Source organism: Heptranchias perlo, chromosome 38 (assembly GCF_035084215.1).
Source record: "Heptranchias perlo isolate sHepPer1 chromosome 38, sHepPer1.hap1, whole genome shotgun sequence".
NCBI lineage: Eukaryota > Metazoa > Chordata > Chondrichthyes > Hexanchiformes > Hexanchidae > Heptranchias > Heptranchias perlo.
This window is the reverse complement of record NC_090362.1, coordinates 12,572,642-12,599,015: the sequence shown is the minus strand read 5'-3', so window position 1 is coordinate 12,599,015 and position 26,374 is coordinate 12,572,642. Positions and strand designations below refer to the sequence as shown.

The 26,374-nt window shown below is 42.6% G+C and overlaps 1 protein-coding gene across 4 annotated transcripts in view; it reads left to right on the top strand.

The window, feature by feature from the left end:
• Positions 1-26,374, top strand: part of myo9aa (myosin IXAa) — a 268,372-nt gene that overhangs the window by 152,637 nt on the left and 89,361 nt on the right. For all 4 annotated transcript variants that reach the window (XM_067973451.1, XM_067973452.1, XM_067973453.1 and 1 more), the window contains exons 8-12: positions 2,768-2,894; positions 3,557-3,646; positions 8,541-8,657; positions 9,678-9,812; positions 25,022-25,143. In XM_067973451.1, coding sequence (XP_067829552.1) covers positions 2,768-2,894; positions 3,557-3,646; positions 8,541-8,657; positions 9,678-9,812; positions 25,022-25,143 — 591 coding nt within the window. The remainder of the gene's footprint in view (positions 1-2,767; positions 2,895-3,556; positions 3,647-8,540; positions 8,658-9,677; positions 9,813-25,021; positions 25,144-26,374) is intronic.

The following is a 26,374-nucleotide window of genomic DNA, read 5'->3' as shown; positions in this document are numbered from 1 at the left end:
TGGACCCCATGAAATCTCATGGCATCAGGTCAAACATGGGCAAGGAAACCTCCTGCTGATGAATCAGTCCTCCTCCATGTTGAGCACCACTTGGAGGAAGCACTGAGGGTAGCAAGGGCACAGAATGTACGCTGGGTGGGGGACTTCAATGTCCATCACCAAGAGTGGCTCGGTAGCACCACTACTGACCGAGCTGGCCGAGTCCTGAAGGACATAGCTGCAAGTCTGGGTCGGCGGCAGGTAGTGAGCGAACCAACACGAGGGGAAAAACCTACTTGATCTCGTCCTCACCAATCTACCTGTCGCAGATGCATCTGCCCATGACAGTATTGATCGGAGTGACCACCACACAGTCCTCGTGGAGATGAAGTCCTGTCTTCGCACTGAGGAGACCATTCAACGTGTTGTGTGGCACTATCACCGTGCTCAATGGGATTGATTCAGAACAGATCTAGCAGCTCAAAACTGGGCATCCATGAGGCGCTGTGGACCATCAACAGCAGCAGAATTGTATTCAAGCACAACCTGTAACCTCCTGGCCCGGCATATTCCTCACTCTACCATTACCAACAAGCCAGGGGATCAACCCTGGTTCAATGAGGAGTGTAGTAGAGCATGCCAGGAGCAGCACCAGGCGGACCTAAAAATGAAGTGCCAACCTGGTGAAGCTACAACACAGGACTACATGCATGCTAAACAGCGGAAGCAACATGCTATGGACAGAGCTAAGCGATTCCACAACCAACAGATCAGATCAAAGCTCTGCAGTCCTGACACATCCAGTCGTGAATGGGTTGGATAATTAAACAACTAACGGGAGGAGGAGGCTCTGTAAACATCCCCATCCTCAATGATGGCGGAGTCCAGCATGTGAGTGCAAAAGACAAGGCTGAAGCGTTTGCAACCATCTTCAGCCAGAAGTGCCGAGTGGATGATCCATCTCTGCCTCCTGCCAATATCCCTACCATCACAGAAGCCAGTCTTCAGGCAATTCGATTCACTCCACGTGATATCAAGAAACGGCTGATTGCACTGGGTATAGCAAAGGCTATGGGCCCCGACAACATCCCGGCTGTAGTGCTGAAGGCTTGTGCTCCAGAACTAGCTGCGCCTCGAGCCAAGCTGTTCCAGTACAACTACAACAATGGCATCTACCCGACAATGTGGAAAATTGCCCAGGTATGTCCTGTCCACTAAAAGTAGGACAAATCCAATCCGGCCAATTACCGCCCCATCAGCCTACTCTCAATCAACAGCAAAGTGATGGAAGGCGTCGTCGACAGTGCTATCAAGCGGCACTTACTCACCAATAACTTGCTCACCGATGCTCAGTTTGGATTCCGCCAGGACCACTCGGCTCCAGACCTCATTACAGCCTTGGTCCAAACATGGACAAAAGAGCTGAATTCCAGAGGTGAGGTGAGAGTGACTGTCCTTGACATCAAGGCAGCATTTGACCGAGTGTGGCACCAAGGAGCCCTAGTAAAATTGAAGTCAATGAGAATCAGGGGGAAAACTCTCCAGTGGCTGGAGTCATACCTAGCACAAAGGAAGATGGTAGTGGTTGTTGGAGGCCAATCATCACAGCCCCAGGGCATTGCTGCAGGAGTTCCTCAGGGCAGTGTCCTCGGCCCAACCATCTTCAGCTGCTTCATCAATGACCTTCCCTCCATCATAAGGTCAGAAATGGTGATTTTCGCTGATGATTGCAGTGTTCAGTTTCATTTGCAACCCCTCAAATAATGAAGCAGTCTGAGCCCGCATGCAGCAAGACCTGGACAACATCCAGGCTTGGGCTGATAAGTGGCAAGTCACATTCACGCCAGACAAGTGCCAGGCAATGACCATCACCAACAAGAGAGAGTCTAACCACCTCCCCTTGACATTCAACAGCATTTCCATCGCCGAATCCCCCACCATCAACATCCTGAGGGTCACCATTGACCAGAAACTTAACTGGACCAGCCATATAAATACTGTGGCTACGAGAGCAGGTCAGAGGCTGGGTATTCTGCGGCGAGTGACTCACCTCCTGACTCCCCAAAACCTTTCCACCATCTACAAGGCACAAGTCAGGAGTGTGATGGAATACTCTCCACTTGCCTGGATGAGTGCAGCTCCAACAACACTCAAGAATTTTGACAACATGCAGGACAACGCAGCCCTCTTGATTGGCACCCCATCCACCACCGATGTACAGTGGCTGCAGTGTGTACCATCCACAGGATGCACTGCAGCAACTCGCCAAGGCTTCTTCGACAGCACATCCCAAACCCGCGATCTCTACCACCTAGAAGGACAAGGGCAGCAGGTACATGGGAACAACACCACCTGCACGTTCCCCTCCAAGTCACACACCATCCCGACTTGGAAATATATTGCCGTTCCTTCATCGTAGCTGGGTCAAAATCCTGGAACTCCCTTCCTAACAGCACTGTGGGAGAACCTTCACCACACAGACTGCAGCGGTTCACCACCACCTTCTCAAGGGCAATTAGTGATGGGCAATAAATGCCATCGACACCCACATCCCATGAACGAATAAAAAAAAAGTCACTATTAAAAATTATAGGATTTTCTTAATCTATAAATTTTATGTTTTCAAAATTTGTCTAGGCACTGGAGATACTTCTCATATATACATGCTCTACAGGAAGGAATCAATGTTTACAATAGAACCCCACAACTTGCATTTCAAAGTTCTATAATGGAAGAGAGTTTCAGATGTAATCAAAATGATTTTAATTGATGTCTGTTCTATTCACAGGATATTTTCTCTTCTGTCTGCAATTTTACACCTTGGGAATATAAAATACAAAAAGAAGAGCTATCGAGATGATTCCATTGACATCTGCAACCCAGAGGTGTTGCCCATTGTCTCTGAGCTTCTGGAGGTAGAGCAACCACTCATCTTACTAACTCAATGCTGTAATATAACCAGCTTTATTCCCTAAAAAGCAATTATAATCCTTCCCCTGCACAGAACTTGCAGGTAATTTAGTCCTGTTGATATCCTAATTCCTTGTTAGGAAGAACCCAAAATTATTTGTAGGGGCAGCTTCATTTTTTATCGTTCTTTGAAACCTCAACTGCTATGTGCAGAGTCCCCTCCTGACCTTGTTTGGTTTCTGACCAGTTATGTCCCCCTGTAAGATGTCTAATTCTTAATTGCATGTAGTGATTGAAGAAGCATGAGACACACTCTGCATGTAGTACTATTCTGTGCTATGTGTCTGTTTAACCCCCCCTCTTGACCCATGAAGAAAATCACTCTGTGCAGTGACTACTGCTGTAAGGGTTGATATGTGAAGAATTATTCTAATTACATTGTGATTACAAACATGACAGTTTTTGGTTAATTATTGATAGAGAAGGTTTAACTCTGTTACAAGTTGGGGAAAAGAAAACTGAATGCAATTAAACTCCAAAGATTAAGCAGAGGAGTTACCAAGGAGGGCTCAAAGCTATAATAATACCTAAGTACTATTATCATTTTGGATAGAGAAGTCCCTGTAATCCCCCTCACTTTGATATGCACTATTCTTTCTCTAATTAGGTTAAAGAAGAGATGCTGTTTGAAGCACTGACCACCAGGAAGACTGTGACAGTCGGAGAGAGACTAATCCTACCATATAAACTATCTGAGGTAATATAAACTGTGGTGCATCGACTGCACACAGCATGTTGTCTATTCTGTGAAGGGGGAAGCGTGTGTACACAGAATTCTATATTTGTCCTGCTTACCTGCAGTATAACTATGAATCCCTAAATTTCAGCGTACGTACTAACGAGTCAAAAGAAATTTACTCCATATTTAGTAATATTTTCTCATTATAACAAAGCTTTATGGCTTGAGGTTCCTTAGCCAAAGATAGCTGAAGTTCCCACTGAGGTAACTGTGAGTTTGCTATCTATTATTTTCCAAATCCATTTTGTTTTTCCCTTTGAAAGGAAATTGAGAATTTGGTTACTGAAATCAGTACGTTTCTTATATTTCTGTTCTCATTGTGTTTCTTATAACTTCTTGTGTGCTCTTTCTTCCACTCTTGTAGTATTGACCTAAAGCTGCAAGCATCCTGTTGTGGTCGTGCTTCAGTGGGCATCAGTTTGGACACTCAATTGGCTAGAATGCTCCTGGGCTAGGGAGGGGAATAGTTAGCCAGGATTACCACTCCTGATTGCTATCCAGTTACCCCTGCTGGAAATTATACATGTATGAGGACCAAATCTGGCTTGGCTGTGAAGCCCCCAAGATGCAATATCCTGTCACACATTCACTGTGTAAACTAGCATATTCAGGAGAGGAAAGAAAAATAAATATGTAAGTGTTTGCACCATGTGAAGATATGTATATTTATGGGACTTTTTCTATTTGACATCAGTCATTCTCTAGTATAGCACAAATCCAATTCTGTGCTCAGCGTGTGACAAAACCCTAAAGTCAGCAAGTCTCCAGTGACCGAGATGGGCAAGGGGGTCTATTTCTAATATTCTATATCCTGCTGACCTCAATAAAATGACTAAATGCTTATATATAAGGTGCCTCATGTGTAAGATGGCTCCCCTATTTCCTGATGGAGAGTGGAGTGGCAGACTAGCATTGTAATGACAGAGGCAGGCATAAAATGAGCAATTTATATTTTCACTTTTGATTCTTTCGCTGGGGCTCACTCTGTGTTTGGCACCATGTACAAGCTGAGTACTGTATTTACTGACTTGAATTTGTGATGCTGTGATGGAATTACAGTACTCAACTGATCACAGTGAGTCCCAGCCACAGCATCAGTCCTTACTGGTATACAAGTTGAACCCCTTACTTCAAGCACCACGTGGAAGAATACACTACCTGTCCTCTGTGCAAGTATACTCGGCATGGATAACTGTGGTACTCTTGAGGGCACTTTTGGCTTTAATGTCAACTAGAAAGTGGACTGAGACACTCCCATGTTTATTTTACTTCAAAATTTTCACTACCATTAGTAGTGGATTTGACCTAGGCTCTTTTTTTAAAGTGAGAGGATTGTATTCTAATACACCATTATCTAGTTCGCCCATAAGCTATGTTTTATGAAAAATGAAGCTACCCCTACAAATGAATTTGGATTCATTAAAAATTCCTGTAAATTGAAGCACTGCTTCATCTACTGTGGCAAATATTTTGCTATTTGCCAGGAAGAATGTTGTAAATTAATAAAATTGCTAAACATGGAAGGCTACACATTTAGTTTAAATGGATTTATTTCCAGGTGCTTTTGAGCAAGGGTCAAAGTGAGTAAACCTACCAAAAAGGATATTGCAGTTTCCTTGGGTGCTTGCTGCTAGAGCTCTGGCTATATTCCACTTGAATTTTGCATGATGGTACAGCACAGAACTGAAAGATCAGAACTTCTGAACGCGAATAACGGTACAAACCCATTGATCTTCGTAGTTCAGTACTTAAGTAGATTCATGTGTTGTTAAGCAGATGTTTGTGTCGGGAATGGCAGTGGAACCTGTGTGATAAGGACTTTGAGGCAGGGAGCTGTCACATCAGCTTATATTGTGGAACTGCAACCTCGGGCATTGGGATTACTGTAATGCTGCATGATTTCTGAAATATGAGCAGGGCTATAGGAAAGTCAAGGCTTATTAACTTCAAAACTTTCATCTTTGAGAAACTAGCTTCATAGTGACATTAAATTGATAATTCATACATAGCTGAGGGATCCTCTGCTGGAGACTTCCTCCTGCTTATTATACTCTAGGCGTGAGGGTAGCGTGTTTGTGCTAGTAGCAGCTTAAGAGCAGTTTGCTCTTAAATTTGCTTAAATAGTATGAGTTTGTTTTTACATGTCGTAAGCCATGGCCATCAATTTAGCAATCCCTAAATTTACGCCTTCATCAGCTAGGGCATTAATTTCTTATCCTCTTCTTGCCTGTATCACCTCCTGCACTCTTTGCAAATTCCAGTTAATCAATTATTCTGCAACCTGAGTCCCCTCTCGCTCAATATGAAACCCCCCCGCTCCCCCTCCTCATTACTCTGTCCTTGCCTAACTTCATTGGCTCCCTGTCCCCAGCACTTTGACTTTAAAGTGCTCATATTCAAATCCCTGATGGCTTTGCCCCACCTTAACTGAGTGATCTGAATTACTGCTGGGCTTTACATAAACTTTCCCTTTCTCAGTTCTCTGCTGTTTGGTGATCATTGAAATCTTGCCACTGTATCTTCCTGAGATCAGCTTCCAGCAAATTGCATGAGTCAGTTTTGTAAAACAGTTCGGATATCCATTCATCAAAAAAGACCACAGAATTGATGAAAAAGTTGAAAATGTTGAAAACAAAAGTTTTGAATAAACTGGCTGTATTTTTCCCCTAGTTCACGTAAAATATTTAAATGGAAATTTGTCAGTTCCAAGCTGGGATGTGCTGAGCCTGTTAGATGGAGAACAGCTGGAGGAAAATGGCAGCGTTCCTTCCTGTCAGTGCAAAAGCAGCAAAGGAATTTGTATGGCTGGATTGCATTATGCAGACTCTGCTATCACATATTTTTGGCTCCTGTACAAGGTGTTAGAAACTTGACGGTGTGCAGTCATTTGGGCTTCATAAACAAAGCCAGACTGCTATATCTTTATTTTGACTGCTCATCTGTAAAAAAAAAAGTCAGAAAATAGTAGAAAAATTCCCAAAAATAAATAGGGGGGGAAAAAAAAATCAAAAATGTGAGAAATGCACACTCGTATCTGAAAGAGAAAAGACAGATTAATATTTCGGTTACAGACATTTTGTAAAAACCCGATGAAGGGTTTGCACCAAAATATTACCTTACCTTTTCTCTTTGCAGGTGCTAACAGGCCTGCTGTGCATTTCCAGCATTTTCTGCTTTACTTCAGATTTCTAGTATTCACAGTTTTTCTTTTTATCTCGTTGAAAATAAATGACTTAGCTTTCTAAGGCTGGACCATAAGTGTCCTGATAAATGTAACTATTTTCAGTTGTTCTAATTAATTTGTATTGGACTGCAAACCCGCAACAATGCTAGAGGTGGAAAAAAAACATGAATTTATTTGAGTGATTCATAAACTGAGAGTTGTAACAACCCTTACACCAGAACTTTTAGCCCTCTACAGTTCAAATGATTATTGTGTACTTGCAGCAGAATGGGGCTAGCAATAGTCCCAAAGTTGTTCACAGCCAGTGAATTAGCTTTGAAATGTTGTTACCTATGCAAAAGTGACAGCCAATGGCACAGTAAGTTATGACAAATAGGAAATGAGATGAATAACCAGATAATTTGTTTTTGATTCTGTTGGCTGAGGAAGTTACGCTGGCCAGAGCACCACGGGCACCCTCTGCTCCTTTTTGACTCGCGCTATGGATCTCTTACGTCCATCAGACCCAGTAGTAGACCAGGCCTCAGTTTAATGTGTTGTCTCAAAGATGGCATCTCCGGCAATACAGCAATCTCTCTATGGCATTGAACTGTTGGCCTAGATTATGGGCTTGTCCTGGAATGGGGCTTGAACCTACAACCTTCCAACCCAGAGATAAGAGTCCTAAAGCGCTTTGGTTGTGAAGTGTTTTGGGAGGTCCTGAGATCGTGAAAATCGCTATATAAATGCAAGTTTTTCTTCACCACTGAGCCAAGGCTGACGCTGCATAAACTGGTCACTAAATCGTCTCCGCCCCTGCCTCAGCTCATCTGCTGCTGAAAGCCACATCCATGCCTTTGGCACCTCTAGACTTGACCGTTCCAATGCTCTCCTGGCCAGCCTCCCATCTTTCACCCTCCATAAACTTGAGCTCATCCAAAACCCTGCTGCCCATATCCTAACTTGCACCAAGTCCCATTCACCCATCACCCCTGTGCTCGATTTTAAAATTCTCATCCCTGTTTTCAAATCCCTCCATGGCCTCGTTTCCCCCTCCAGCCCATCTCTGTAGTCTCCCTGCAACCCTCCTGAGATCTCCGCTCTCCTCCAATTCTGACCTCTTGTGCATCCCCGATTTTAATCGCTCCACCATTGGCGGCCATGCCTTCAGCTGCCTAGGTCCTTAGCTCTGGAACTCCCTCCCTAAATCTCTCTGCCTCTCTTCTCTTTCTCTCCTCCTTTAAGACACTTCTTAAAACCTACCTCTTTGACCAAGCTTTTGGTCACCTATCCTAAAATCTCCTTAGGTGGCTTGGTGTCCAATTTGTTTGAAAATCTTCCCTGTGAAGCACCTTGGGACATTTTAGTACATTGAAGGTGCAACTAAACCATCAGAGAATCATTTTTTTTTAAAGAAGAATTCCTACAAAACTATTAGATTGGCAATGAATAAACCACTCTAATAGCTAAAGTCGTGAGGGGCCGTATACAAGCTGTTGTACAAGCATTCTGGCTACAGGAGCCTTTTCTCTGCCATACAAAAAGGTCCCCTATGACGGGTAAAGGTGAGAATAATGAAATAAACTGATAACTGAACAATTCACAGTATCTGCAAGGTGCTACCATATTATTTTCAGCTTATGCTCTGAATGTGGCCTGTCAATAATTGTTAATTTGTTTGTGTTACAGGCGATAACTGTACGTGACTCAATGGCTAAGTCACTGTACGGTGCCCTGTTTGACTGGATAGTGTTCCGAATCAACCACGCACTTCTCAATAATCGGGACCTGGAAGAGCACAAGAAGGTGAGTCAGATAAAGTGAATTTGTTAGACCAGCCCTCAACTGGCATTTTGACCAGATTACCACTGAAAGTTGTGTATGTAAATAGTGAGGCCCACAACATATTTAGCTGTTCTTCTTTTTCCTTCCCTCACGACACACATTCTCTGTGAGGAGGTGGGCCTGGACTCTAGGGCATCATCAATACCACATTGTAGCAGCAGCAAATGTATGTGTGTGAATGGCTCAGCACGGATGGCATTTTTTTCCCTCTCCCTTCTTGCAACCAAGTGTTTATCCTTCACTTGGCTACTACTTATTGTGGCACCATTGAAGTCAGGAGCTTACCATGCAAGGAATGCTGGTACAGAACCTCTATCCTATTACATGGTTGTATCAACAGAATGCAACAATAGAATACAATGCTGTATCAACAACATTCTTGAACAGTAGCCCTCCGGAAACAATTTGTTGGATGGTCTAATTAGGTTATCGCCATTGCTCCCGATTACTTTTGGTAGAGTTTGAAATGCTGCTCAGATTGGTAGTTTATCTTAAGTCTGTTTTTTTCCAAGTTCCCTCCAACTTTCCCCTGAAGGTGCTGTTTTGTGCTTGGGTATAGTTGCAAGGTTCCCAACAGCATGTTGGTAAGTCATCCAAGTAATCACTCTTCATGTGTGAACCCAGACAATGACTGTTTCAAGCTATTCAACCATGCAGGTCGACACAGCTGAACTTGATCCTGTTCTCACCTGATGACCCTTTCTGACGGGGAGAGGGCTCACTGGATAGTAACCAGGAATGGTTACTCTAGCTGACTTCCCCCCCCCTCCCTTGCCCAAGTGTCCTAATTACGGTGTCTCTATTGATCTGACTGAGATGAGCTAACAGCACAAACCAGAGATGCGTCCTGGGTCTTCCTAGTTGAATGGTTTCAAGTTAGTGTGTGTGATCTCTTCATCCACTGGACCAATTGGAAGGCACAACCCTGCTTTTAATAAACAGCACATTTATGGTAATAAATGTAGCTTCTTCCTTTTGTAGATTCTCTCCATCGGTGTACTTGATATCTTTGGCTTTGAGGACTATGAGAATAACAGCTTTGAGCAATTCTGTATCAACTTTGCTAATGAGCGGCTTCAGCACTACTTCAATCAGCACATCTTCAAAATAGAGCAGGTAAAAAAAGTTCTTGGTCTCAGACATTGTCTTCTAAAGGAGAAATTCTTTGTATTGCATTGACTTACGGTAGGGCTTTACCTCAAATTATAAATGGCTTACCCCAATTTTCTGCACTTACGTGGCATAATTCTATGTTGTGTGAAGAATTGGTGAGGAAGTAAGACCTACCTTCAGTGGTCTTCCTTATCATTCAAATATCTTTAAAGAAATTACCCCGACTCTTCTTTCCCCCATTTTCTCCCTCTTGCTCTCGCCCTTCTTGTTCTCCCCCCTCGCCCTTCTTGTTCTCCCCCCTCGCCCTTCTTGTTCTCCTCCCTCGCCCTTCTTGTTCTCCCCCCTCGCCCTTCTTGTTCTCCCCCCTCGCCCTTCTTGTTCTCCCCCCTCGCCCTTCTTGTTCTCCCCCCTCGCCCTTCTTGTTCTCCCCCCTTGCCCTTCTTGTTCTCCCCCCTCGCCCTTCTTGTTCTCCCCCCTCGCCCTTCTTGTTCTCCCCCCTCGCCCTTCTTGTTCTCCCCCCTCGCCCTTCTTGTTCTCCCCCCCTCGCCCTTCTTGTTCTCCCCCCCCTCGCCCTTCTTGTTCTCCCCCCTCGCCCTTCTTGTTCTCCCCCCTCGCCCTTCTTGTTCTCTCCCCCCGCCCCCATTTTGGAGTATTTTGTTGTTGCTTAACTTTCGCTATTTTTTTCACTGCGAGTATAGCCCATTCTTTGCTTTGCCTCCGGAAGAAATTGACGGCTGGTTTGTGGTCATGGTGATTATATTGGAAGCTTTGGATTGGGAAGCACTGCATTTCAGAGTGTAAAGATACTGGGGATATTGCAGTAGGTTGGATACTGACTTTTTACCACGGTTCAAATCTAACCCAGATGGATTGGATGTATGTCTCCTCTGAATACTGACTGTAAAGGATCCTATGTGAAACGAGTTTATGTAGCCTCAATTCAGTTCTTAGTGAATATGTGTCTACAGCACAAATCTACCCACAGTATGGCACGAATTGGCAATTTCACTGAGCCCATGGGATTATTAGTGTGGGAAATGGAGCTGGCAGTCTTCTGAGGTTAAGGCTAAGGCACATTGTTGGGGCAATGTAGAGGCTTATTCTGTCTAACCTGACCCAGGAGAGTTCGATGGGATGGTGGAGAGAGAATTTTACTCCGCATCTAACTAATACCACACCTATTAAATAGAATTACATAGAAATTACAACAGGGATTCAGGCTGTTCGGCTCAACCAATCCGTGTTGTGTTGAGGATAAATGGTGTTTTTCCTCAACACAATCAGTAGTTATAATCCCACGCTCCTGCCCTGTTCCCTTAACCTTTATCCTCCTTTACTTCAACCGCCTATCTAACCATCTCTCTTGACCCCTCCACCGGGCTCCCATCCTTTACCCTCCATAAACTTGAGCTCATCCAAAACTCGGTTGCTTGTATCCTATCCCACACCAAGTCTTACTCGCCCATCACCATTGTCCTCACTGACCTACATTGGCTTCTGGTCCCACATCGTCTCCTATTCAAAATTCTTATTCTCATGTTGAAATCCCTTTGTGGTCTCACCCTTCCCTACCTCTGCTCCAGCCTCTGGCCTCTTGTGCATCCCCTCCTACATTCACCACCCTACTGGCAACCATGCCATCAGCTGCTTAAGCCTCACGGTCTGAAATTCCCTCATTAAACTTAACTGCCTTTCCACATCTCCCTGCTCCTTAAAACCCACCTCTTTGACCAAGCTTATGGGCACCCCTCCTAATATCTTGTCCTTTAGCTTGGCATCTATTTTTTTTATTTCGCTCTCAAGTGCCTTGGGATGATTTTTATGTTAAAGATGCTACATAAATGCAAGTAGGTTTGTTAAATTTAGGTGTTAGTCTTGGTTCAGTGCTGGCCCTCTTGCCTCTGGGTCAGAAGGTCTTGGATTCAAGCCCACTCCAGAGACTTGAGCACATAGTCTCGGCTGAGGGAATGCGGCAACATCAGAAGTGCAGTTTTGAAGACTAGACGTTAAACTGAGGTCCCATCTGCCCTCTCGTGGATGTAAAAGATCCCATGCCACTATTCGAGAAAAAGCAGGGGAGTTCTTGTGTCCTGGCCAACTTTTATCCCTCAACCAATACCATCAAAAACAGATTATTTGGTCATTTATCTTGTTGCTGTTTGTGGGAACTTGCTGTGCACACATTGGCTGCCCGTATCCCTACATTGCAACTGTGACTACACTTCAAAAGTACTTCAAAAGTACTTCATTGGCTGTGAAGCACTTTGGGATGTCCTGAGGTCGTGAAAGACGCTATATAAAAGCAAGTTCGTTCTTTAAGTGTAGACATGGTCACCGTTACCCACTTGCAAAGCACTCTGAGAAACTGCACTTAACTCCTACTCTCTGTTTGCTCCCTTCTAACAAGTTTTCAATCCAATTTTCTACCCTCCCCCAATTCCATAGCACTTGATCATCTCCAATTGTCCCTTATATGTTATTTTGTCGAAGTCCATGTACACCACATCTACTGCATTTCCCTCATCCACCATATCTGTCACTCCCCAAAGAAGTAGATCAGGTTTGTCAAGCACAATTTTCCTTTTTGAAATTAGTGTTGACTGCTTCTAATTATTTTCTCTTCATCTAGATATTTAGTAATTTCATCTTTAATTAAAGATTTCAAAAATATCCCTATCACAGATTGGCCTATAATTATCTGGGTTAGCTCTGTCTCTCTTTTAAGAAATGAATACTACACTGGCCACTGTCCGGCCTTCCGGCACACATGCACTCTCAATGAAACCCTGAAATATAATTTCTATGGCCTCTGCTATTTCTTCCCCCATTTCCCTTCGGATGCTTGGATTAATCCTGTCAGGTCCTAGCACTTGGCCCTCCTTTATCTTAACTAACATCTCTAATTTTATAATTGGAGAAATTATAATTTCTCTCATCTTGCTTTTAAACAATTCAGGATGCACCTTGATGGGACAGTGTAGAAGGAGCTTTACTCTGCATCTAGCATGTGCTGCACTTGACCTGGAAGAGATTGATGCTGACACTGTATGGCTGAAATCCCCAGATCTAACATTCTTCAACTGGATGAGCAGAAAATTCCTCTTTTTTTGTACAATTGCCAAGGATTATATTTGTCATGTTAGTGGGAGGGTACTTGCCTTGAGGTTAGTGGCTAAATTTAATTTTTTGGCAAAGAAACAACTTGTTTCTGAAACTTAAAACTTCATGCGCAGAGTTCAGCCTTTATTTTCTTACTCTAGCGAAACTTCCTGACTGCTGTTTTGCTCTTTTTTTCAGTCACATTTCCTGCTTGCAGAAAGTACATTTGGCAATAATATTGTATCCGTAACTATCTTATAACTGGAAATTTGCTTGTTGCTTGATTTTTCAAATTTCACACATAGCAATCTCTGCAAAATTCCAGTGCTGGGCAGTTTGCCTCAGTTACAAATTGCTATTAGCATTTAAAGTAAAGTACACATGGTCCTTTTAAAACATCAAGATTACATCTAGGTTTTTGATTCTCTGGTATAGCATGAGCACCCATTTTGTTTTGAACAGGACAGTCTGCTTGCTTGGTGACCAGTCAATAATTTTGATAATCAAAAATAGGAGCAGTAAAAGTATAATTTTGTGATTACTGCCTTTTAAAACAATGCTGCGCACGTGCATGAACACTCTTGGTTCTCATCTTACATTGTTCCTCACGTGTGTTTCATCCCATTTCCTGTTTCGTACATATGCCGATCCCTTTTATATAATAACACCCATTTCTTATTTTATATATGTGTGATTGAACCTACTTCTCAATTTTGCAGTGCTTTTTAAAAATAACCCACTCCGGTTCAAATTTATAATGGACAAAAGATATCCAGTCTGCTTTATATCCTCTGTTGCTATACTGTGACTCTGTTGTGTGCAATTGAGTGCAAACAGCCACTTTAAGAAAAAACATAACAGCTTTATACTAGTACAAGGTTATTTTAGTCGTTATTCAGTGCTAGGACAATAGCATTCACAATACCTGGTGGCTCTGGGCCAAAACTTTCAATCAAAATTGCTTTCCTTCAATAATTTTTTTCTCTCTGTTTTCACATATCAAGTGATTTCATTGTTAGACACTCAAAGGTAGTGCCACAGAGAACTGTTCCATACAGAGAAGAAGCTGACATTTTACATTCTTTGTTTTGTTTTTCCATTAGCTGTTTTTTTTTAATTCAAAATTTACAAAAACCCTTCTGTCTATTCTAGTCAGCCGGTCCTGTACTGTAGCCTAGCTTTCCTAGCCAATCTGAATGAATTCATTCATCAGGAGAAGCTGCATGAGGTCGAGTCATCCACTCCTTTAATTAGATTATCAAACAGAGACGTGCCCACAGCTCGCAAATTTTTGAAACTCTTGAACTGCAGCTAATTTTTAAGCACTCCTGTAAGAGTCTTTGGCGTTTCTTGTGCTGAATTGAAAATGTCTCCAAATGATTCTTCACTTTGGTTTCCTAGCAATGCTTTGTGCATTGACTTCCTTGGTGGCTCAGTTGGTAAATACAGCATCTGATTTGGTACTGAGCCCTTACACTAGAAAGTACTATTAATGATCTTTGGTCTGTGCTCAGTTAGTGGGGACATCAGTATAGGTGCTACCATTGATCTCACTGCCCCGGGCTAGGGAGAAGAAAAATCAACCAGAGTTTCCATTACAGATTTCTATCCACTGATTCCTGCTGTGTGTACATTTGCAGATGTCGGGTGAAGGTAGAATTGGGCTCACTTTGATGTCCTTATACATGAATTGGTTACTAACAGTCAATTTACAGATTTATACATGCAGAATGGATACTTGGTGAGATACTAGAGATTACCCATGAAATCGTACCCTGTAGTACCTTCAGGAGCAGAGGAGAGAAAAAAAGAAGGCGGGTGATGACTGTGCCAATTTATAAATATTAAAATGCTTCATGCTGCAGTGACACAGCTTGTTGGAGTCCCTTGCACTATGCCACATGGTGCTAACAAAGCTGAGGCCTGCAGATTTCTATACAGTGGGCTCTCAATTTCACTTAGGCTGTCGTGTGAATGCTGTGCAGATGGCAGAAGTCTACTGCAGGGATGGAGGAGAAATTAGGAGCCTGGTCACCATGCCTGTTGTGAGATGCCACACATAGGTTGAACAGATAAATGATTGACGACTAAAGGCGTATTCATGTTTGTAATTCTCAGTGTAAAAAAAGAGAGTAACTAGGTTGCTCTGCACCTACTTATAGTCTGGAATATGAGTAGAAATTTCACGTGCACCAACACAAATGCATACTAATGTATGCATGTCCAAGCATATACGTGTTCAACTGAACGCAACCAAAAGCTTAGGTGTGCAGAGACCTACAAACAAATGCACATGTTTGCAGACCCATGAAGAACAAATAGAAAGGTACACACAAGGGTACATGCTGGTAATCAAGAGTGCATGCAGATGGAAGCCTGCTGCAGACAGGTGCATGCACAATTGCAAAGATACAGCTGAGCAAATGCAAAGAGGGGTGTAGACATAGCAATATTTCCAATCTGTAGAATGCTCAAGTCATCAAAGGTTTTAAAAATACATTTAGACTATTTTAGCTACTTTATAGTTTATGGTTTCTGTTTACTTGCAATATAAAGTGAGGATTTGTGGATGTTGTGTGATTAAGCTAGCATAGTGCGTGCTGCTGGGCATGAAGAGTGCAGGTTTATAACCATGATTTCTGGGGGTTGGGGGGAAGGGTAGTGTCTGCTCTTGACTGCCGTGTCCAGAGAAGCATAGAGTGGAGGAAAGATTCATGTTCAGTGAGAGGAAAGTTTGAGGGAAGATTGATTGTAAGGGGGCAGCACCTTGCATTTCCCAGTTGCTGCAGGTCCCACCTAATGTGGACAACATGGTCTATGAAGTGGTATCTATGAAATACCATTTTTTTCATATGTGGACAAACCGACTCATGCTGGAGTCAAATGGCTACTGGCATGGGGTGGGTATATGGCACCCGTGGCAAGAAAGGCATCTCCTATAGCTGCAAACGTAACTGCACGGGAACAGAAAATGGTGGAACCGTACAACAGCTTAGTCAGCATGTGCAAGAGGAAAAAGATCCATTTCAGGTGTAGACCCATTGTCAGAATTGAAAGGACTTCTGTGCAGTTCTGATGAAGGGTCCCCGCATAAAACATTAACTGATCTTTTTTTTTCAGATGCTGATTGACATTTGTACATTTCAATGATTTTCTGTTTATTTCAGATTTGTAGCACAGGCTGTTCTTTTTATCTAAATTATTTGACATAGGCTGTGCTTTTTAAAGCAAAATAAATTAGTTGAAGATGGAGTGCAGCTTACGAGCTTTAAAATATTTGCCTGGGGTGGGTGTAAATTTAGTGTATGGCCTAGATGCGTATATGCATGTCTTTATTATAGTTATGTTGCTTTCAAGAAAAGGTGTTGTCACTCAAGTTACCCTCTAGTGATTGATATCAGGATATCAACTAAACTCGAGCTTCAAACATGTGGAGTTATTCGTATGATCAGTCAAAACTCCTGTTGCTGCTTGTTCGACTTCCAAGGCAGGGAACAGGTGTAAGAATGAACGGACTGTGTTCTCAGCTGTGGTTACTTTATGTTACTGACATGGTGTCGTTCATCTGTGATGCTGCTCCAGAACCTAAGGAATATATAATTTTAAGTCAAAAAATTGTCCCTGACTCTGATTTACTCATCTCAGGGCACTGCTTCCAAATATCATAATACATAAACTGTTTCTCCCTGAACTGGTGAGCGTTGGCAGGCAGTGCAACAGTGGGGTGCATCACAGTTGAACCTAGTCCTGCCCCCGCTCAATATTCACACGTTGCATTTTTCCCCCTCCTTAGCCCAGGGTCACTGAGGACAATTGTAGCCCCCATAGAGCTGCCCCAGCTGAGATCAGCTAACTCAGCATAGACCAATGATTCAACCTGGGACTTTGCTGGTTTGGCTCAGTAACAGACACTGTGGTGTATTTACCAACTGAGACATCAGGGGAGCTGCGTGGGTGTGTTTTTAAAAAAATCTTTTGTTAATATATTTTGGAGAGTATCATTGTAAATGGTTCTGCAACATTTATTTTTATTATATTCACAACTTTCTTGATCTTTTGATCTTCGCAGTTTGCTAGTCTTGAGGCTGTTAGACTGAAAAGTCATCTTTTTCTGTGTCATGTTAAATGGTGTTTCTTTAGAAACACATATACTTCCAAGAATTGTCATGACTGATTATAAGTGAGCTAATTGCCAGTGTGACTAAACACCACTCAGCAGGAGCTTAGTGTGTCAGTAGGCCAGTTACACTGTGAAGTTCTGTGCTATGTGAAAGGACATTTTCAGGAATGCCATAATTGGTGCGCGCCACAAGAATTTCTCACAATTGCATGATGGCATGGACTCACAAGTGACTATTCAGCTCTCCAGTTTTCAGAGGAATCAATACTCACTGTGATTCATAGTGCTATGTGAGTTCTCGTAACAGGTCCTTCTGAGGGCAACAGTGACTGCAGGGCACAGAGGCATACTGACCTTCAGCATTGTATTGAGATTCTGTACACACACGTACATACATATGGATTTTTCCATTTGGCAGTGAGATTTCTCCCCCCTATAATCACATCTTCTGAGGTTAGTTGATTATTTATGGTTTTGAATAGTAGAATGCAGGAGCAAGGAATAGTTAGTATCATCTTTTGGGACAAGCCACTTTTGCACAGCATGTACTTGGGGATACCATATAGATTTCCCTTATCAAGCTGCCACCGTTGGTAAGTTCACTGCTTGGTTTGGTATTGAGGCAGAATCCAGGAAGGTCCCAGGTTCTATTCCAAGTCTGTGCTGAGTCAGCTCACCTCAGCTAAGCAGCAGTTAGGGTGTTAGAATTCCTAGCTGTTTAGTGCTTTACTGTAATACGAGTTCTGCTACTTAACAAGTTGTGTGGGTACGCACATCAGCTGTAGTGGCAGGGACTGATTGCAGCCATGATATGATACAGCATGCATTTGACTGAGATCATCAGACCTTGTTCCCCTATTTCTGATCTTTCTCTTCCTCCCTCCCCCAAAAGTTCTTTTAAAACCAAAACCAGTGAAGTTTCCCACTGCTGTATTAAAATGGGGCTTTCGTTTTCAAAGTGTATAAGTAATTTTAAGCTTTTGGTTTCTAAAAGATTGTGGATTGAGCGAGATGAGCAATTCCAATTTTGACTTTTGGGAAACAATGTGTTAGAGTTAGAGCTGGTGAGATGAATGTTGAAATCAACATTGAGGATTCATGGAGGAGGAAGAGTGAGGCGATATATTTAGAGCTTAACTAATTGGCTGACCCATTTTTTAATCCACTAAGTGCATTCATCTGTAAGTGACAAGGACACAGAGGTTGTAAAGATTTTTCTGTTTCCGTGCTCATTGACCTACATTGGCTCCCGGTTAGGTAACGCCTCAAGTTTAAAATTCTCATCCTTTTGTTCAAATCACTCCATGGCCTTGCCCCTCCCTATCTCTGTAACCTCCTCCAGCCCTCCAACCCTCTGAAAAATCTGCTTTCCTCCAATACTGGCCTTTTGTGCATCCCAGATTCTCCGCCTCTCTTCCTTTCTCTCTTCCTTTAAGATGCTCCTTAAATTCTACTGTCACCTGTCCTAATATCTTCTTATGTGGCTCAGTGTCAAATTTTGTTTGATATCACTTCTGTGAAGCGCCTAGGAACATTTTACTACGTTAAAGGTGCTACGTAAATGTAAGTTCTTGTTGTTTGTTACTAGCATTTACAATTGAGCCTTGGGTGTGAGTGTATTTGAGTACCAGTACGACGTGTTCATACAGTTCCAGCCATATAGTGAGCACCATCCTTTCAGCTTCTTTGCTGCTTCCTCTTGCCCACCCACCAAGCCAAATCTCCTCCAGACTCTTCCCCTTCCCTGCCCTAGCCCTGCATCTTTCTTTTGTGTCACCCCAAAGTCCCCTCATGCCCTCTGCAAGTTCATCTCGTCTGTGAGACCTACTCCCTTGACCCCATTCCCACTAAATTGCTGACCACAATCTTCTCTTCCTGGCCCCCATGCTAGCTGACATTGGGAGTGGGCAAGTAGAGAATGAAGATTTTAAAGGTGAGACAAAGGGGGTGGAACAAGGCGGTGAGGTGCTCAGAGGAGGAGAAGGTATCAGAGGAGTAGGAGGAAAGGCCAAGGTGTGAGTTGACGATGAGGGCTTCACTGCCACTGCAGCAGTTTTGGCAGGGCAGGTGGTTTAAAGTATAGGCATGTTTGGAGACTTCACGAAAGGGCGAGGTGTCACCACCCATGAGCCAAGTTTCAGTCAAAGCAAGGATGTCGATACAATTGTTCACAATGTGGTCGTGGATTGGCAAGGGCCTTGTCCATGGACATTCAGCATGGTAATGTGGAGTGGGGCAATGATTGTTCATCCACTGGCAGTCTTAAGGGGCAGTGGTGGGTGGGATGAGAGGGATTGGAAAGAGATGAGCAAGATTAGCCCCCAGCAGGCGCACTGGGCAGGAAGGTTGACGAGAGGAGGATGGGGCATTTGGGGATGCTGCTTGTAAGGTAGCAGCAACAGGTGCCTCAATGGGGCCTTTGGGGAATGCAGAGACGCACTGAAGGTTGCGATGGGCTTATTCTAGGACCTAGGACGGTAGCAGGAGAGTAGGAAGGCAGAATGATGGTTTGGAGTAGGGATTGGTTGGGGTGGGGGGGGGGGGGGGTGCAAAATACCTGCGATGCATTTCTGGAGAGAAGACGGTATTGAGAGATACAATAAGAGGGTGGACATGTGAGGTTGATATATTAAAAAGCTTATTGACCGTTTATTCCTAAAAATTCTCATGTCGTTACTGTTGTTATAAAGAAATGGGTAAGTGCAATGGATGAAGGATGTTGAATGTTTGCTGGGCAAGTGCTGAGTCCTGAGTTTAGAGAGGCTATCTTGCCCCTTATGTGTCAGGCCATTGGAGCTGCACAAAAAATATAAAACAAAGCATATAACTAGATCTTGTGTGTGGTATGTGGAGGTCAAGGGGGACTGTGCTTTATCTTTCAGCTTTCATACTATTTAAGCAAAGAGGTTCAAAGTGGCGGAGGATGTAAACTTGGCTGCATAAATATTCTCAAAGTCGTGGACATGAAAGATGGTGGTTGCCCAGAGCAGTCTTGCTGCACTGTCTGTGCACTTGCCCAGGATGTTTGTTTTGAGAAGTTTCAAATAGTTTAAAAGCTTTATGCCATCTGTGACCCATACACTAATGGTGCTAAGCCAGTTACCAGGCTTGCCAGATCCTTCTCTACATGTCTTGGGGGGAATGTTGCAATATTAATTCATGCAAGTTTCCTTAAATGGTAAAGAATTATCACTGGATAGTGTATTTCCTTATAGGCTCAATCTCTTCAGCTGCTTAGTTTATTGGTTTAAATTTATTTCAATAATGTTGCTACGTAATATTTGTGTTGTACTTTTAGGAAAAAGAGATTATTTTGAATATTGGCACATTTATTTTTTTGAGACAGAAGATAAATATCTTTTGTCTGTGACCTATAAGTTTGCTTTTTTTATAATTTTTTTTGTCTCCAGAAATTCCAGGAAATGCTGACAGAGTGGGGAAATGTTACAAATGCCTTTCATATTAATAACCCTGTGAGACTAGAGCCTGGTTTAGGACAGAGTGCTCTCTGGAACACAAAAGCACATTACATAGCTGTTGTTTTGTTGGCTGGAAATGGGCCAGTGTCACTTTGGCAAGTAGTTTGCAATCCTTAAGGAATAAAACTGAATTTTAAATGAGGTCATATATGGCAGCAGTGACTCCATGTGATGCCCTTTCTCTCCAGACTCTCGCTCGTTATACACTCTGCATAGTTGGACAGGAACTAGAGGAATAGTCACTGCAGCCTCTGCCTCTAGTACTTCTATTTTACTGGGGTGGGGGTTATGATAATGCAAGTCCCTGTTCTACTAGTGCTGCTTCAATGTTATATTATTTACAGAACACTAAAGAAGGAATGACATGCATTTATATAGTATCTCATCATATCATAGAATGGTTAGAGCACAGGAGGCCATTTGGCCCATCAAGCCGTGCCGGCTCTTTGTAGGAGCAATTCAGTTAGTCCCATTCGCCCGCTGTTTCCCTGTAGCCCTGCAAATTTTTTCCCTTCAAGTATTTATCCAGTTCCTTTTTGAAAGCCACAATTGAATCTGCTTCCACCACCCTTTCAGGCAGCGCATTCCAGGTCATAACTACTTGCTGCGTAAAAAAGTTTTTCGTCGTGTCGCTTTTGGTTCTTTTGCCAATCACCTTAAATCTGTGTCTTCTGGTTCTCGACCCTTCCGCCATTGGGAATAGTCTCTCTTTATTTACTTTATCTAAGGAATGTCTCAAAGTGCTTCATGTACATTGAGTTACTCCGAAATATAGTGACTATTGTTATGTAGGTGAACGTGGCAGTCATTTTGTGCACAGTAATATCCCACAAATAACCATGAGTTGGCCGATTCATCTGTTTTTGGTAGTTATTGGTTGAGAGACAAATATTGGGTGAGCTCCCGGTTGCTCTTTAGATAGTGCCATGAAATCTGTAATGTTTACCTGAACCACCGGAAAAGGCAATTGGAGCCTTCTGTTTAATGTCTCTTGAAGGATGACATCTTCAACATCACAGGGCTTCTCCCGTACTGCACTGGAGTGTCAGCCTAGATTATGCATTAAAATAGTGATTTGAACCCATAACCTTTTAACTCAGACGTGAAAGTGCTGCAAAATGATTCAAGCCAACAATGTAAATGATGTACTAATCGATATATTCTAGTGAACACGCAACTGTCTCGAGTGTGGAAGGTTTTAGGTAACTTTCAAGCCAATCATGCTGTTACTACCCTGTAACAGTTGTTAAACTGGTTTGGATAGGGCACCTTCCTCCCCACACACAAAATGTTAATGGCGTCTCTCCCTTTAAGGAGGGAGCCACTTGATTGTTTTCCATGTTGGTTCAGGCTTGTCTGACCTCATGTCAGTACTGCCCTACTCCAAATAGTACCTTCTAAACTGGTGTGTTTTGTTGTAAAATAAAAACAAAGGAACGTGGAACGGTGGAGTATTTCCTCCCTTGTTCTTCAAGTTCTAAATTCTTTGTTCTCCACGCTCTTCCTCCTCCCTTCATCCACACTGATCAAAGTCGAGGTTCGTTGCATTGTCTTCTCTAACTTATTTGTTCGTAGGACCTCAAAACTGTTGAAGTTATCACGCCGTTTCTTTCTTGTACAACCTGCAGGCTTTTACCGTCACCTAGTAACTAGTTTCTGATTTATCCTACTTCTGTCCTCCTCTTTTCAACTTTGGCGGTGTCCTGCACTGTGGGTCTTGGCCCTTCATCAAAAAAAATTGTTGGCGCTGTTTTTCGAGTAAAATCACTTGTCCTTCATTTGTGTATTTAAGGTGAAATGAAATGTTACTGCTGACCTCAACAAGAAAGGGCGTATGCCAATGGTGAGGGAGTGGACTGGGTACTGTTGTGACTATAGATTTCTACAACAGTATTTATCCCTGCAAATGTAATCTGTCTCGGCAAAAGGAGGGGGGGGGGAGACTGCCTGACTGCCATCTGATGGCAGTGGATGTATCACTGCATTGCTTTCTCTGTAATTGTTTTGCCAAGTTGTTCTTCACATACAGGTCAACAGTTGTGAAAATATCTTTTGTAATTCTGTACCTTGCCAATAAAGAAGTAATTTAGAGGAAGGACTTTACATCTGCATTAATAAAATAATGTGTTTTCTTTAAAAACAAGAGGCAGTCCTGATTGAGCTCCTGTACTAGAGGTGAAAAAGACAATCTTGTTGAAATTGATCTCGTTGAAATTGAGCTTCTGGGGCTGGGATCAGGAGTACACTGGGACCAAATAGGCAGCTTTACTCTGTACCTGATCCGTGCTGTAACCAGTATGGGAGAGCTCAATATGGACACTATGCCAAAGTGGGAAGGTGTTCAATTTGCCATCGGAACTGTGGATGAGCAGAGAGATTTAGGGGTCCAAATACAGAAATCACTTAAAAACTAATGGACCTGTACAAAAAATAATTAAAAAGGCTAACTGAATGTTGGCCTTTATCTCAAGATAAAGCTGATTAAAGGATTTGATAGGGTTGATAGATAAATTGTTTCCTTTGGTGGGGGAATCCAGAGCATGGGGCATAACCTTAAAATTAGAGCCAGGCCTTTCAGGGCTGATGTCAGGAAGCACTTTTTCAAGCAAAAGGTGGAGGAAATCTAGAAAACTCTTCCCCCAAAAAGCTGTTTAGGCTGATGGTCAATTGAAAATTTCAAAACTGAGATTGATAGATTTTTGTTAGGCAAGGGTATTAAGATGTGGAGATGCCGGTGATGGACTGGGGTGGACAAATGTAAGGAATCTTACAACACCAGGTTATAGTCCAACAATTTTATTTTAAAATCACAAGCTTTCGGAGATTATCCCCTTCGTCAAGCTTGTGATTTTAAAATAAAATTGTTGGACTATAACCTGGTGTTGTAAGATTCCTTACAAGGGTATTAAGAGTTATGGATCCAAGATGGAGTTAAGGTATAGATCAGCCATGATCTAATTGAATGGCACAACAGGCTCCAGGGGCTGAATGGCCTCCTCCTGTTCATATATTCCTATGATGCCTGTCAACATTAGCAACTTGCATTTTATAATGCACCTCTCATGGGAGAACCCTTCAGAACATCTTGCAAGAGGACAAGGAAGGGTGGGAAGTTGAAGGTTTTTAAATGAAACGTTTAAAGGGAGCAAGGGGAAGTAGCTTTTGGAGAGAGTTTCAAAGGAAAGGTGTTGGGGTGCTGGCCAAAAGATGAGGTACCAATGGTGGAGCAGGGGGAGGGGGTGGAACGCACAGTATTTCGGAATTAGAGGGTGTGGCTGAGACGTAAAGCTCAGTTAAGATGAGGCAAGACCATAAAGGGATTTGAAAACAAAGACTTTGAAAATTAGTAATTTGAAGTTGATGCAGGGAATTAGGGACCAAATGCTGGTCAAAGAGATGGGTGTTCAGGAGATTTACAGGTAGAGCAAGCACAGTGCAAAAACTGACTCCCAAAACAGCGCCGTTGACCGTGCCAACATAGTAGACAGAACAAAATAAACGTAAATGAAACCTATGTCACCAACATTTCAGAGTTCTAAACAAGATGTTCAGTTTTAACCAAAAGACGGACAGAATTATGGAATGGGATCCACATAACACAGATAAACATCCCGAAATTTTATCCAGTAAAAATGGAATTTAACTTACTCAGTTACCATAAACTTTCCACTCTTAAATTACACAAAATGTTGCTCATTACTTGTACTTGTGAATTCTGAACTTTTCATTTTATATAGCTCCTTTAACACTCAGTAGGTGCATCATAGTCTGCACTTCACATAGGAGCAATAGTAGCCCAAAGACACAATTACTTCTTACACACTCTGGCCCGTAAACAGGAAGCTTGGCTCTGCAAGCAGCTGACTAACCAGCATGTAGTACAGGGATTGTAGACAAGTAGCATACTTATTGATTTGAAACATAAAGGATTTCCCAAATCAAATTTGTTTTGTATCATTAATTACATTTTTTTTTGGACATCAGAGTCCAAAATCCAGAATTCTGTGGTTCGCGACCCCTCGCACAAAGCCCTGCAGCCCCAGAACCCCTGTCCTGACTTATCCATCCTCTCACATCTCTAACCTCGCTTTAATTTCCAAGAGAAAATACATTTCTCACAAGTGGCCTTCTCTCGCAGCAGGCTCCCTTCCTACATATCTACCTGCTCCCCACCCCAAAGGACATCACCCGTTTCTCTCTTTCAGCTCCCTTCAGGTTGACACTTCCCCAAACTGCTTGGGTAGTGCCACAAAGGAAGCAATGCCCTGTGCGTTTGGATAGGGCAACAATTAACATTCATGGATACCTCCAACTAACCAGGTTATATGACAGAATTTGGGGCCTCAGTACCTGCCGACCCTTCAGAGAGATGCATGATGAAGAGGCTGTAGAAATAAGAACATGTAGAATATAAATGTATTCCACATACTGCATTTTTTTTCTAAACTAATAATTAGGTTTCCGTAGCTGATTTTGTACTTTTCTTACCTTAATTGAATATTTTTGTCCCACAGGAGGAATACAGGGCAGAAGGCATCAGTTGGCACAATATTGATTATATAGACAACAGTGGTTGCATTAACCTCATCAGCAAGAAACCCACAGGCTTACTCCACCTACTGGATGAGGAGTGCAAGTGAGTACATAATTTAATCCTACGAGGCCTGGAGTGAGTGATGTTACCATATGAACGCATTAATATCAAATTCCCCTGTCCACTATATAATGGAGACGTTCACTCATTTAAAATAAACTGGTTAATGCCTCCGTTAAAATAACAGAGCAAATAATTTGATGGGAGAGCGTTGTCTGTCCAGCAACATCCTTGAATCTCATTTCCAGACTTATCCTTTTGATTGGTGGATAACCCATGCATCAGGGAGTTCAGGTGACAGTAATAAATCTTTGCTGTCATGGTTTTTGATGCTACTCAAGCCTCCAGTTAGATTATTGTACTACCCTGTAATTACTTCTGGGTATGCATGATTCTCTATCAGTGTATGCTGTTTCACAGGGAACTGCTGTGACGGTGTGAAGGGCAAATACTACATTAAGCAGTAAATAGTGAATTTCTGAAGCCTTCAATCAATCTAATATTTGTTATATGGAAAAAAAAGGAAGCATACAATTAGGACCAATTTAAAAGACCTTGCTTTGCATTGTTGGTGGTAGAAACCCTAATACTGGAATTCTCTGGTATTCTCTAATAATAGATGGAAGCTGGATGTGATTCAAGGGCTGACTGGTGTGGAGGCTGGGAGTGTATTTGAGACTAAACTAGGATTTGTTCGATCCCAAGGTTGGAGTGGAGGCTGAGTGGGCCCTGGGCTGTGCAGAGTAAGGGCAAGGGTCTATGCCTGAATCTGGCAACCATAAGACTGACGAGTGGAGCTCCATGCTGTAGTGATTGAGCTGCCCAATTTCTTTTTTTTGATAAATCTAGGTTAAGTGCCAAGGGCAGCACCAAGTTTGAAGAGAGTAGGGCGGACGATGAAGTAAATTTAAAAAGTAGTAGTTATAAAATACTTGCAAATTGTCGGAGCAACAAAAGACTGAGAGAGGTAAGAGTTTGTTGGGCATGTATGCGTTAGAGTAGGAGATTTAAGAGTTAAATTAGACAGGGCTTGATGGCCGGCGCGGACACAATGGGCCGAAGGGCCTCTATCCGTGCTGTATAACTCTATGACTCTCTCTAAATTACGAGGAGAGATTAAACAAACTAAGGCTGTATTCCCTGGAATTTAGAAGATTAAAGTTTTCAAAATATTAAGGGGAACTGATAGGGTAGATAGAAAGAAGCTATTTATGCTGGTTGGGGATTCTAGGACTAGGGGACATAGGCTAAAAATTAAAGCCAGAACTTTCAG